The sequence below is a fragment of the Perca fluviatilis genome, chromosome 16, assembly GCF_010015445.1.
Source record: "Perca fluviatilis chromosome 16, GENO_Pfluv_1.0, whole genome shotgun sequence".
Classification (NCBI taxonomy): domain Eukaryota; kingdom Metazoa; phylum Chordata; class Actinopteri; order Perciformes; family Percidae; genus Perca; species Perca fluviatilis.
Genome location: NC_053127.1, coordinates 23,129,226 through 23,143,658, shown reverse-complemented (window position 1 = coordinate 23,143,658; position 14,433 = coordinate 23,129,226). Strand labels below are relative to the sequence as shown.

The following is a 14,433-nucleotide window of genomic DNA, read 5'->3' as shown; positions in this document are numbered from 1 at the left end:
TAAAGTATCTACCTAGCTAGCTAGCTAGCTATCTACAATAGATGCAACTAGCTAGTAACGTAGCTAGCTGACTCTGGCTCAGCTCAGCTCCGACCGGGTGTTTTGATATTGATGCATGCTGGGATAGCGTGACATCAACTGCCGGAACTCTTGCAAGCTAATGTTAGCTCTTGCTAACGACAGAGTGACAAGACGCATAGCAACGACACATAGCAACAATACAAGCAAGAGAGAGAAGACGACACATAGTAACGACCATGGTAACGACAGAGGGAAACGACGCATAGCAACGACGCATAGCAACGACAGAGTGAAACATCACATAGTCATGACATATGCAGCATTGACACAGCAAGACGACACAGTCAAACGACAAGGACAGACGACAGGAGGTTGAGTTGACACAGACAAAAGTTGAGTCATGTGGGCAATCAAATAGACATAGACAGTTAATAGACACATGGACATGGAAGACGACACATAGTATAGACAGACAGACATAGACATAAACAGTAAACAGACACATAGACATGGAAGACGACACAAAGCATAGACAGACAGACATAGACATAGACAGTTAATAGACACATAGATATGGAAGACGACACATAGCATAGACAGACAGACATGGACATAGACAGTAAACAGACACATAGACATGGAAGACGACACAAAGCATAGACAGACAGACATAGACAGATAGCATGTCGACTTAATATTGGCACAAATGGAACCCCATACAATGGAACCCCATAATAATAAGCCTATTTGTTAATTTATGTCTACATACTTTATAGATATTCTTTTATTTGTTAACTGACATATTTATTTATTTCTGTATTCGTTTTTAGACCACAGCTGTGCTTGCTTGCTGGCTGGCAGGTCAAGTGGACACCTAAGCATGCATACTTAGCTAGCCAGATAGATAATCTTTGTTGGAGGATTAAAGTAATGTCCCGGAGAAGGAGGAAATCCTATAGCCTACGGCCTGTATTCATGTTATAAAGATCCTACAACCCTTCAGGTAATATATATTTTAACAACTGTCTTGCTGCTGGTTTTACAGCAGGGGTGAATATCCCATAACCGCGGAGTCATGTCAGTAACGTTAGACTGTAAAACGTAAGGTAGCTGCATGCTGCGTGTACATTACCCCCATCTGCTAGCTAGGTGTACAGGAACGTTTGCTTTGTAAACAAGTCTTGCCAGAGGCGTTTCTCCAAATTAGTCATAGTGCCAACATTACAACCATAGACAGTAAGATTACAACATGCAGCAGAAGATTGACTGTCCCTCGAAGTTTACAAATTGCCATGGCAACAAGTCCCGCTCTAATGTGATAAATAAACGATGACGCACTCATACTGCATTTTAATTAGCTAGTTGTTGCCATGATTGTACTTCAGTGCATTAAAGTCTATTTATTAAATTAAAATCTATTGTTACTAAACTATATACCATATACTCTTCTACTACAGATTAAAAAAATAAATAGGAATAGCTATTTGGTTAATATAATAATTTATAGAAAAGTTCATTGGAGGAAAGTTCCTAAAGTGTAATTTAAGTATGAGTATTTCATTTCAGAGAGAAATTTCACAACACTACGCATACTTCACTATGTAATAGTCAGTTTTCAAATTAAGATTTTATACAGAACATACAGTATCAGTTTATGAAATATGATCCATGGTTACAGATTAAAATTAGCTCCACACTATCCACACTCCACACATGTATAACACTAACACTCTACATTATGAGTACTTTAACTTTTGATACTTAAATACATGTTGTTGCTGATAGGCTACTGATTGATTGCTGATAATAATTGACTGCACTTTTACTTGAGAGAAATTTTAAATGCAAACTTTTAGGGGGGTATTTGAATACTTCTTCCACCACAGGAAAATTGATCAAGCTTGGTCTTTGAGTAGTTTGCTTCCCCATAAACATTATGGTACAATTCCTTTGTCTGCGCTGGTCTTGAACTGTATTTTTTTGGGGGAGGAAACGCATTAAGTGGCTTGTAAATATAAAACAGTCTCTCATAAGCACTCAGTAGTGATTTTGTGATTGGCAATATTATAGGCTGATTAATAAGAGAGTAACAAAGTCATTAGGTCAGCGTTTTGAATTCAAAGCAAGCAATTTACAGCGCCACTATTCCTATTCTAACAGGATATATCATTGTCATTTTTCAACAGGACACATTTCACGTGCTGAATTTAATGCCTTCCACAAAGAGCTCTGATCACTGGACTTTATCAGAGTTATTTGGGCAGCGGAGGCTGTTAGGGCTCGGAGCTTTGCTGGCATGGCTTGTCCTCTTCCATCTCCTTGTGAATGTTTGGCTCCTCTGCGTCTTCACCAGTCTCTTGGTGGTTCTCGGGGGTTGGCTCGGGTCCCGTGCTGTACTGGACGCAAACAGCCTTCTCCACTTGGAACACTTTTTGCCTCTCGGCAACATAAACCTACCTCTGTCTTCACCTGAACATGAGTGGAGGTTGAACCACGAGATCCACAATGCTGTCCACAAAGCGGTGCGTGACTTTGTGTCCTCGTGGTATCGGACTCTGCTGCCAGAGGTGGAGGGGGAGTTTGAACGAGCAGTGCGTAATTCAATGCTGGAGTCAGTGATGGAACTGAAGGAGCGTGCGCGGCGAGTGGACAGGAAAGCACTGGTTCAGCGGCTGCTAGAGATGTATGGCTGTCACCTGCAGAGCTACATGACTGCAAGAAAGATACAGTCGACGCAAAAGGAGAGCATCAGCCTCTGGCAGCTCTACAGTGAAGTAGATGCCCCTCATCCAGCTGTGAGCAGTGCAGCCACTGAGCTCAGCTACTCAAGAGCTCTAGTTAACCTTGTGTTACATGTGCTTGTTCCATACCCTCAGATGGAAACCAGGACTGGAGGTTTTGTGGTTACAGAACTCATCACCTGCAATGTGCTGTTGCCGCTTATAAGCAGGGTGTCTGATCCTGACTGGCTCAACCAGACCATTGTAGACATAATCACCAAATCCAGAGAACCACAGGAAATCAATGTGGATGAGGTCCCAGCTGCAGCTGCACTATACAGATGTATACAGGAGTCCTGGACCACCTGCAGGTCACCGTCTTCTTCTGATGATCAAACCAGCTTCACCAGCAGAAGCACCTCTGACTTTGATGATATTCAGAGCCAGAGTACTATCTGTGAGAGGGATTCCTTGCAGAGCAGCATGGTTAGCCTGATGTCTGCTGGGAAAGTAGATGGTTGCCATGCAGATTTGCTGACACCATGCAAAGTGAACTGCTGTCCACTCACAACTGGCCACTACTCCCACTCACTAGAGCCCAAAGGGGTTTCATTGGACTCCTTAATTCATTCAGACTCTGAAGATGACCTGCCAGGAGGCTTTTGTGATTGCGGTCCTCCAACAAACTTCTGCAATGTGATGACTTTAATGGACGATGAGGCGTTTGGCTGCTTTGGTCCTCTCAAAAATCTTGGGCCAAAGGTGGTGGTGCCCGAGGACTCCAAGTGGCCAGCGGGTATAGCCCAAGAGAAATCCCCATGTCCTCCAAGAAGACTTTGTCTAACCCCCTGTGACTTTGATACCCCCAACAACCAGGCTGCACCTTTGAACATCCAGAATGTGCAAATATCTGGTACTGTCACTGCGAAGGAGACGCGCGGTACAGGCACATATCCTTATACTCTCTACACTGTAAAGGTAATGTCACCTCCTACTTCCTGATTTTTAAATATGTATTATTGATTATAACATATTAGCCTCCACTTTCTGTTTTACAGTTTGAGAAAATGGTTGAAGCAGAAACCAGTGGCCCTCTGCAACGTGCGTCCTGTCACACCGTCAACCGGAGATACAGCGAGTTCCTCAACTTGCAAACACGTTTAGAAGAGAAGCCTGAGGTCAAGAAAGTAATCAAGAGTAAGACATTATCGTACGCGTTAATTGTCCATTGACCTTTAGTATGCCAAGACAAGATACGTCATTGCAAATCAATGTCATGGATTTCAGATGTCAAAGGCCCAAAGAAAATGTTCCCTGACCTTCCATTTGGCAATGCAGACAGCGACAAGGTTGAAGCCCGTAAAAGCCAACTGGAAACGTTCCTTAAAGTAGGTTTTGGGACCGTAACTTCTATTAAATGAAATCATTTCTGTGATCCTGTAATTTGAAAGATTTTTTTTTCTAGCAATTAAGCAGCATTCCTGAGACATCCAACAATGAGGACATGCAGGAGTTCCTGGCTCTCAACTCAGATGGTTGCACATATTTTGGAAGAAAGCCTCTTGTAAAGTCCAGAATTGATAAGGTGAGAAAAAAATCTGCATGCTGTCGATCCTGTGAAGACAGAGTGTGATTGTAAAAAAAAACTTAGTTTATCATTTCTATGATAAAATGAGATAAAAATGAACACAATCGAGATAAATCTAATCAAATCTTAAAGGACTAGCTCGACCTATTGGGAAACACACTTAGTCTCTTAAAAGATTGATTGAAAATATGTCTGTATGTATGAATGAATGAATGAATGAATTATTATTATCGTGTATGGCCACTTACACTGCCCATCCATTATAGGATTATTCAGAAACATTTTAAATAAACACTTATTTATCAAATAACTACATACAGTATAGGGTATAACTATAAAGTTTACAATTTGATACAAAAAACCTGATAAATACAATGAGGGTACAAACATAAAGTTAACATTTCAACATAAAACCCTTTCAGACCAGAATAAATTATGGTACAAATAGAAAATAAACAGATCAGGCAAATACTGTAGGTATTCCAAAGAAGTAGTAAGGGCGGAAAAACTGTTTTTATATGTATATGTATATGTGTAAATATGAACATAAAGCTGAAGCCAGCAGCCGTTTAACTTAGCTTAACATAAAGACTAAAAGAGAGGGGACAGCTAGCCTGGCTCTGTCCAAAGGTAACAAAATATGCCTACCAGCACCTCTAAAGCTTCTTTATCAACACTACAGATTCAATGGAAAGTGTGATCTGACTGTACTTTTTCCCCCTGGGAATTTAATTATCTCCTGTTTTCTCCAACTTGATTGCCATTAAAGATGATGGAAAATGCCTTAGACACCTTGAAGACAGCTTTCCCTCAACCCGAGTCCCTCAGTCCAACAGAAGACATTGAGGGAGATAGTGATGGAAGAACAATGGACAGCAAAAAATACAGGTGAGAGCTCCAAATCAGTCCAGTGGCATTGTTCCCAAAATGTCTGCCAGGTGAGCGGCGTCTACTTGTGACACCTCTTCACAGTTTGCATTTTGCCCATGAGTTGTGACCAGATCAACCAAAGAGTAATGTCCCCTCTTAGGTTGAGTCACTTGAATAAATCTCAGAGGCTCCAAGATGTAACAATATCCAGGGATTTACAGGAAAAAAACAAAGATGAGAGAAAGACATGAATCTGATATAAATCATTTTTATTTTGCGTAGCAGGAATGTTATTATTCAATCCTTGTGTTACCCCTGTTTTATACAGTCTACGATTACCCCCCAGGCAACACAGTAATACATTCAAAACATCCAGTGCAGGGTGTTGAAATCACTACAGAGTACACTTCTGGAAACTTTGAATGATCTTGTTTCTCTGGTATTCTTATGAATTTATAAGTGTTTAATTTGTATACCTTGTTTTGTGTTTAACACATCAGGAGGCTCATGTTCCCAAGGAAAATTTCCACACCTCTCAATATACCTGACCTACACCCTAAAGTGACATACTGCTTTAGTGAAGGCAGCGCCGTAAGTTACCATACTGTGTTTGCCATTGCTGATTGGTAAATGTGTTTTTGAAACAGAAACTGTCACAAAGTTGACATTTTTGCTTTGCTTATTATAGGTCCTCAATGGCATGTCAATGTCTGGCCTGGAGAGCTTCGTCAAAGAGCAGGAAAGGCTTTTATGTGGGCCGAATGGGAAAGAAACAGCAAAGCAGAGCTGTGAGCAGCCTGGCAAAGACAAGAAGATTTCAGGGAAAGCTCATGGGACAGGTAAATATTTACACAACAGGGGCGGCCTCTAGCTCACCCAGTGGGAGTGTTCGCCCCATGTTGGCTGAGTCCTGCAGCGGCTGTGTTTGAATCCGACCTGCGGCCCTTTGCTGCGTGTCATCCCCTATCTCTCTCTCACCCTTTCATGTCCATCCACTGTCACTATAATAAAGGGAAAAGCCCCAAAAAATAATCTTTAAAAAATATATATATATATTTACACAACAGTCTTGTCTTAGTTAGTTGTATCCACGCCAGTACGGAAGTGTTGCATTCCTTGCAGCACTAGAGAATGAACGTGCAGTAATGCATCATCGCCACTTGGGTGCAGCAAAACTACACTGTTAGTTTAGATATTGGATGCATATTTCTAGGAGTCACTTTCCATCATTGATGCGTTTTGTCTGTACAGTCTTAATGTGTCATATGTGTTTTAAGGTGTTCCCAATGTTGTGTTGATTTTATTTTGCGTCTGTGTTTGTTGCTGTGCACTGCAGACACAGCTGTGGCAGATGTTGCTTTGAACATTCTGTGTCTGCTGATGAAGGACCAGTGGAGTTGGCTGTGCACTGAGAACATACAAAAGACCATCAGACTGCTCTTTGGCACCTTCATTGAGAGGTAGGAGTTTATTTTAGCTTCGGTGTAGCTTTCACAAGTATTTTCCTCCTGTACATACATTTTGCAACGTGTAAATAACTCAGTATTCTACTCATACGCATTATTATAATCTTTAAGGCTGACACAGGAGTTGAAATCTACTGCAATTGATACTACTTACACATGAGACCTATTTTGCTAGCATGTGACATTGTGGCTCTCAATTATTTTCCCTTCATACAGCTGACCATTCAGACGCTGGGTCCTTTTCTAGTATGTGAGGCACTAAGTGGTTTGTAGCACACGATTGCTGCATGATATTCTCTCAAATTGCCTTTTCAAATATTCTTTGAACATGATGCTAATGCCTTACTGAGAATCTAGAATGACCACTAGGCTTGTCATTACCACAGTCTGTGGGAACTGTACTCGTCTAATCTGTAGTGTCCTGCTGTCATTAACTAATTATACTGGCCTCCATTTTTGGAATGACATATGCCTCTGGGAGTTTTAGGGTTCACTAAGCTTGTCAGTAAACAATGTTCATGCTTCTGCAATGGTTTATAGAGATTTAAGAATGCTTGTTTTGTGTTGCTTCACTGTGTGCCCATGTCTTTCATTCCCTCCTAATCAGTCAAAGCATGTTTGCATGTACTGTACAGTATATATATATTATTTTCACTCGTTTGGTCTATACAGTGGCTAATATCTAGTAGAGAAAGCTGATGCACAGAAGAACACTTTTGCATTAAAATACTGATTCTGTCTTAGATGGTTGGATGTAGGAGTTGCCCACTTGACCAGTGCCCCCTGCTGGGTGATTTACCTACAAGTGCTGCAGGAAGCTGTATGGCCAGGCGGCACGCTGCCTGCTCAACCACGGCCGGAGCGAAGTGCCGCAGAAAGAGAGGAAACCAAGGAGCAATGTCTGGACTGTCTAATGCAGCCACTGCCTGGTATGTGACAGTTGTTAGATTCAGATTGTAGCTGTTTGAATGCTAAATAAATGCTATTTGGATTTTAAAGGCTCCTGAAGCTATGCTGTGCTTTTTTATTTTTTCCATTATTTGTCCCTGAGCAGAGCTCATCACTGACATGCTGGGAAGTGAGAAGTACAGACTGAGCTTGGAGAGTATGCTGGAGTCTTTACAGGATCATCAGATAAACAAGTGAGTCAACTACCAAACTGTTGAGTAAACGCACGTCTGTTTCTGCTGTTTTAGGACAGATACACTCAGGATATAATCATATCTATAATGCGCTAAACAGGACAACAACTAGGGGGGTAACGCCAAGCTACTATCTGTATCTGTTTATGTCACAAAAATATCTGTATATGTATTTGGATATACCAAAAGTGGGCGGGACTTGCACCAGAAGTTGTTGAAAATTGTGTAATCTGTTTCATTTTCTGTATACTCCTCATACATATATCTATATGTTTAGCTGCCAACAAAAAAACATATTTAACCATACCTGAAATAATCTCATAAAGAAATGTATTTGAACCTAAACTTAAAAAAAATTAAATAAAATGGGAGGTCAGTGGATGTTTATGTTTTAAATGAGAGGAGGCCCAGATTAAGGTAAAGTTGATCCTAATTGTCTATGATGAAAAATGAAAAAGCTATTGACAAAGAAAAGGGCTATAACAGCTCATGGGGCAGACTATTGCATAATTTAAGAAAGGAGATCCACATTCATATTGATTTAGTTGACTTGATTTAGACACGGTGCCATACATCATACACTACATATTCTCTATTTAATAATTTCATTAAACATTGTTTTAATAACATGTCTGTCATTAACCATGTTTGTGGGATTATGCGCAGGCATCTGATCTACTGCATCTGTGACCTGCTGCTGGAGTTTCTGATCCCTGAGTCGTACGATGAGGCCTTCCAGGGGTCTCTGCTGCAGAGCCTGGCCAAAGACACAGAGAGGGACAGTCCCCACATATGATCAGCACATGATAACACCCTGATGCCTCACAGTTGTAGGCAATTGATGGATAAAGTGCAGTACATGTGTATATGGGTTGTGACATATTCATAATGGCCTAGCCACTAGAGTCACCAGGGTGATGGCACAGGATAGCAGCAGGCATTACCTGATTGGTCAGTGGAAACAGGAAGCTAATAAAGTCCCCTTCCTTGTGACATAAAGATGAGAAAGACAAGAATTGTGTGAATATTTCTGATACACCTAAAGAGGACACATCAGAAGGAAACAATTGATTATGCTGGCTCACCCAATCCTTCAACTTCTGTTCTTATGTCCAATTGGCTCATGGGATCTAATGCAAATGTAAAATTGTATTAATAAATAGGCAATTAGGCCACTTATACCTGCAGGCAAAACACAGGCAGCTGGTCTGTAACTATTGCTTGTTTTTTGTTTTTATTGATGTATTTATTCATTCAATCATTCAGTGAAATCTTGTTTCTGAGGCTTTTCGCCTGGTGAAATTATACCTAACATATTTTTGAGAGTTCCTTCTGAAGTATGACTTTTTATGATATTTTTAGATCAACAATTGATGTGTTGAACTGTTTTGGTGTATAAAATATACTCTCAGAAGTCTGTTTTAAGATTGTATGCGAGTCTTTTATTTCCCGTCGTCTGATAATTGGTATCCTACACTTCTCAATGTGATTAGTTCCTTCAGCTGAGTAGTGTGACAGCTATCAGTGAAATCAGCTGTGCTCTAAAAAGACGAGCCAGGTAATTGCTTTCAATATTTGACCTTGAATAGACATTGTGTACTGTGAGTCAGTAAACTGCACAGCTACAATTTGTTCACTTATGGCTGCTGAGGTGACTTATTTTATTTTGCTTGTACAATTTCATGTCTGTCTCCTGTGGGCTGAAATGTCTATTCATTACATTACATGTCATTAAGCTGACGTTTTTATCCAAAGCGACTTCCAGTCAAGGGCTTTCAACCATGAAGGTACAAACTCGGACAGCAAGAATCAAGTGCAAGGACATTAGCTTCAAATAAGCAAACTACAAAGAGCCACTTGGAAGTGCAAAAGACCATATTTCATTTAAGTGCATATATTTAGTTTTTACAGTTAATTCTTGCGTCATGTAGCTTTAAAATTTAGTAAAACTTTAAAATTGAATTGCCATAACAATAGTTTGTATTGGAATTGGCAGTGATGTTTGAGGATGTCTCGATTTTCTTTTATGTCACTGTCCGTGGGAACCAACCTTGAATGAATAAATGAGTCAGACAGAGCATTACACGTGTGAAAAGAGCTTAAGATTTGACTCTTGTACTTTAAATGATTCACCTAAGATCCCAGACTGAAATGTCATTAGTAAAAGGGACTTAACATAAGTGAGTAAGTGCAGGCAGTGTTAGTCTTCCCATGATCTTTTGATCCTTACCAACCTTTGAAAAATACTCGCTGCTTCACAGACAGTCTTTTTGATGAGGCTATAATAGTGTGGAAGATTAACACCTCTCTACATGACTTATTAAACCATGGTAAAAAGAAATGTCCTTTTAAATTTGACTTAATGGGAGGAAAAAATCACCAGCAGCTACAGTATGAAGTGTTTCCATATGGCAACATAACATTATCGCCCACAACATAAGAAGCCAAATTTTCTTGTCATAAAAGTTTGCTCAAATTCATTAAATCCAAATAAATGTATTTGTGTCTGTTTCGGGGCCTCCGTGCCATATGTACAAAGGCAAAACTTTGTCCATGCACTGACTGAATTCGGCCTTCTCTATTAAATACGGGTATTTTGACTATTTTTTAAAGCTGTATATATTTTCTGCTTGTTTTTATGTGATTAGTTAATTGTATTTCCCCTCCAATACTCCCTGTACTGTTATTTGTATTGTTATATTGATGTAAAAAGGTTGAAGGAAATTGAGGCACTCAAGAGGGTAAAGAAAGTTTAAAAAGCCTTTTAAAACTTACCCTTTTGAGTAAAACTTTTTAAACTTTACACATCTTAGTGCCTCAGTTTCATGAAACCTTTTTACACTAGTAAGATCCCGAAACTGAAGAGCACCAGAGGGACAATCTGTCTGTACACACCCAAGCGAGTTGCACTGCCTGACTGTGATTTTAATGTTTGGGTAATAAAGTTTGAAAGAAAAAAAGAATAATTTGTTTCCTGTGTTCATTTAATACATCCATATATACATGCATGGATGTAGGTAATACCTTATATACTGTCTATGGGTAATACACCACCCTCACCCGATTATGGATGCACAGCCAGAGACTTTAGAGGATCTTTGGTACAGCTAGCATCCTCAGATCAAGCGGCGCTGGACGCTAGCATTTTCTGGCCAATTAAAAGTCTTGAATATCAATGTGGGCGGGGTTAACCTTTGACCGTTGTGTGTGATACATTCGTGTCAATGGCTGCACGCACGCCATATGGCGCAGTGAGGTTCAGAAATATTTGTGGTGAAATATAAACAATGTCAGGCTACCAAGTTAAATAACCAACAAGTCACAGCAACAACAAAATAATCCATAGTGAGATATTTAAAGAAACACAGTTTGAGAATATAGCTAGCTTAAATGACGCTAAAACAGCAGGAGAATGGAACAACTATTATTCTTCCGTCATGCTTGTAGCAGTTACCAGTTACTTGACAGTTGCCTCCAGTTGCCAAACTTAAAGTGAAATCTTGCGGTGTGGAGAGAATGTTTTCAACAACAAACAGAATTAAAACTTTCAGATGCATTGGATTACGATGAAGTCATGGCTCCATGTTCAACTTAAAGCCAGGCCGCGTGCACCTTCAGCGTCTCTCCCACAAGCCGCCCACGGTAAGATAAAACGCTACTGTTATGCCCGCCGTGGCCGTTGCATGATAAATACTGTGGTTGTCATTAATAATAAATATGATGCGGTCACTTTAGTTGCGAGTCTTGGTCACATTTGATTTGTGTTGGCGGTTACGTTCATTGTTCTGATGAATTGTATGAGGAGATTGGAAACTGCGTGGCTGCTTGATGGTATTTGGTCTGGCTGGTTTTCCTTTGGTCTTGTTGTTTAGGTCAGCACACATCAGCTGTCGTCTTTTACACCGAGAGCCTATTATGTCGAGCCTGTGCTCATGATAATATTGATAAATAAAAGAAATATTAAGGTTGTTTTATGGTATGAAAGCAGAATGGTCTTGGAAAATGTAGACTGGAAAACAAAACAAAATTTCCAGGTAACGATAGGCCCAGGTACATTTTTTTTTTCACAGGCCTGTCCAATGCAATCGGAACACATTCATTTGAAGATTACGGTTGTTAAGGATAGTACCACAACCATTTCAGACTTGAGGTAACATCACCTGCATCAGAGAAAAGTAGAAATGACCTTATAAACTCTGTTGCATTACATTCAGTCTGACAGACATGTCTTGCTGAGTGTCCTGTGTAGAGTTGATGATGTGCCAGCTGACTCTAAAGAGGTGGCCCTGCAGCCCTATAGACAGAGATACCCCCAAATTCCCACCAAATTGGTTTGTAACCTTTTAATAAGAATGAAGAAGGTAGTTATAAAAATAATATTTCCCTTCTTCTGTCTTTTTCAAATTTGTTTTGTTTTCAAATAATAATAATTGGAGATATAGGTGGTTTAATAGACATAAGCCATTTGACGAAGGCAACTTTGTTTGTGAGGCAACATGTTTGTCCTGATTTCATGTGTTGCTAAGGAAACAGCGTATACAGGTGTTGTACAACAACATGTTGACCACTTATGGAATATTAAAATTGTTTCCAGGCTTCAAATATATGCTGATGGTAAACTGATGTCTGCCAAAATCAATTAGGTCCTTTTATCAGATACAAGCTCAAAGATCTGACATAGTTGGAATCAGTTCAAAGCTCAGAGATAGCAAAAAGAGGCAGGCTTGCTGACCATTTATGTCATACACAAAATACAATGCTACGGTGCAGAAAGTGTCACCTGCTTATTACTTAACTCTAGGTAGAGACATCTGGAATGATCAGTTTTAATTAAAAACATTTTTCTTTCAGTTTATTTAAGTTTCAGCAGTAGGATTCATTAGGTGCTTTGTGCATAAATACAATAAAATGCAATCTGTGAAAGTTTCCTCCAACAAATAGGCCTACTGTCATTGTGAAGCATTAAGATGACACTTTGTCTAAAAGGTGAAGTTGTATAAGGGGTGGACACAATAACAGGAACAACACAACAGAATCCAAACAACATCTGTGTCGTTTTCCTGATGCTGACGTTCACATATAGAAACTTGTGTTAGATGTCAGTGTATTGTGCGCCCTTTGTTTCCACGTGCAGTTCAAAAGAACGTCATAAATTGGAACTTAGGAACATTAAGCACAACCCACTTCCTTCCTTATGATATCATGGGCTGATACTGGCCGGCTCCCACCTCCTGTCTCATGCTTTGGGACTTCACTGGCAACCAGAGGAGACAAAATGCTTAAGCTGCATTGATGGTGGCCCCATACGTGTCAAAGTCATAGCAGCTGTATTTTTTTTTTTTTTACACAAATCTCCCAATGGAACAAACCTCTGTGAAATTTCACAACTAATCTCTGACTGACATGTGGACTGCTACAAGCTCAGATTTATCAACTACTAATACTCTTCTTCAAACACCACTTCTGCTGCTCCTTTTTATTTTTCTCCGCTGTCTCCTATATGCTGCTAGAAATCCCCAAACCCGCAGCTGCAGACCCCACCACACCTGGGGCCTCCACTCCACCTTCTTCTTCTCCTCCACCCAGCTGTAACATGTCCCCTGCAGCTGCACATCCCACTACACCTGGCCAGCCCCCCTGTCTTTTACAAGAGATGAGGTGAGGGGTGGAGCTAAGGAGACTGCGGCCAGGGAAAGCGGCGCGTCTGGACGGTGTGTGTTCGAGATTACTGAAGGACTGCAGCTCAATTAGCGGAGCCTCTCCAGAAGCTCTTCAACTTAAGCCTACTGGTGATGAAAGTCCTGGTGCTGTGTAAAATATATTGTCTTGTACCAGTGCTCAAAATAGGACGCCCGGTGGAGGTGAACGACAACAGGCTGGTGGCGTTGACATCACACATTATAAAGACCCTTGCTTCTCCGTGCTTCTCTTGCTTCTCTCTAGTTCCGGTGCAAACTGTTGTCTTGCACCCCCATTCAGTTTGCTTATCAGGAACACATACATCAGGAGTGGAGGACACAGCCCTCTACAGGCTGCATTGGGCCTATACGCCTTCCTGGATGTGTCTGGTTCCTATGTGAGGATCATGTTCTTCGACTTTTCAAGCGCATTTAACACCATTCAGCCCCTCATAGTGAGATAGAGATAAACTCAGAAGTATGAGGGTGGCTCCCTCCTTGACTTCCTGGTCTATGGACTACCTAACAGCAAGGCTGCAGTTGGTCAGGCTGGGGAAGTGTGTTTCTACTAGAATGCAACACGGGGGCCCTACACGGGACGGGTCTGGCTGTTTCTGTTCACATTGTATACATCCAACTTTAAATACAACTCTGAGTCCTGACACGTTCAGAAGTAATCCGATGCTATGACTGTTGTGGCTTGTGTGTGAAGTGGACGAGAGGGAAGTATAGGGACCTTGTGGAGGTCTTCAGTGACTGGAGCAATAATAACTGCCTCCTCCTGAACACCACCAAGACTGAGGAGATGGTGGTGGACTTTAGAAGATCAAAGCCAACCTGCCAGCCGGTCTGCATACAGGGGGGAGGCCATTGAGGTTGGGCAGAGCCGCCTCTTCTCCCTCAGGATGCTCAGATCTTTAGATGTATGCTACGATTTGCTGCACGTTT

General features: G+C 40.8%; 2 protein-coding genes across 3 annotated transcripts in view; both read left to right on the top strand.

Moving 5' to 3' along the window:
- Positions 1–728: 728 nt before the first annotated feature.
- On the top strand, positions 729–10,770 carry snx19a (sorting nexin 19a). 2 transcript variants are annotated; one of them, XM_039778345.1, is made up of 12 exons: positions 737–1,024; positions 2,208–3,719; positions 3,800–3,938; positions 4,029–4,129; positions 4,207–4,326; positions 5,099–5,217; positions 5,700–5,790; positions 5,888–6,038; positions 6,536–6,659; positions 7,410–7,594; positions 7,720–7,807; positions 8,474–10,770. In XM_039778345.1, exons 2-12 carry the CDS (start codon positions 2,232–2,234, stop codon positions 8,601–8,603), a joined length of 2,736 nt encoding a protein of 911 aa, XP_039634279.1. In that variant the 5' UTR covers positions 737–1,024; positions 2,208–2,231; the 3' UTR covers positions 8,604–10,770. The 2 variants fall into 2 exon arrangements, with proteins under 2 accessions (XP_039634280.1, XP_039634279.1); XM_039778346.1 differs by lacking the exons at positions 7,720–7,807; positions 8,474–10,770 and adding an exon at positions 6,882–6,911 and having other exon boundaries at positions 729–1,024; positions 7,410–7,525.
- Positions 10,771–11,075: 305 nt separating this feature from the next.
- stk36 (serine/threonine kinase 36 (fused homolog, Drosophila)) overlaps positions 11,076–14,433 on the top strand; it is a 98,831-nt gene continuing 95,473 nt past the window's right edge. The window contains exon 1 of the mRNA XM_039826371.1: positions 11,076–11,449. The gene's annotated coding sequence lies outside the window, so the exon portion shown is untranslated. The remainder of the gene's footprint in view (positions 11,450–14,433) is intronic.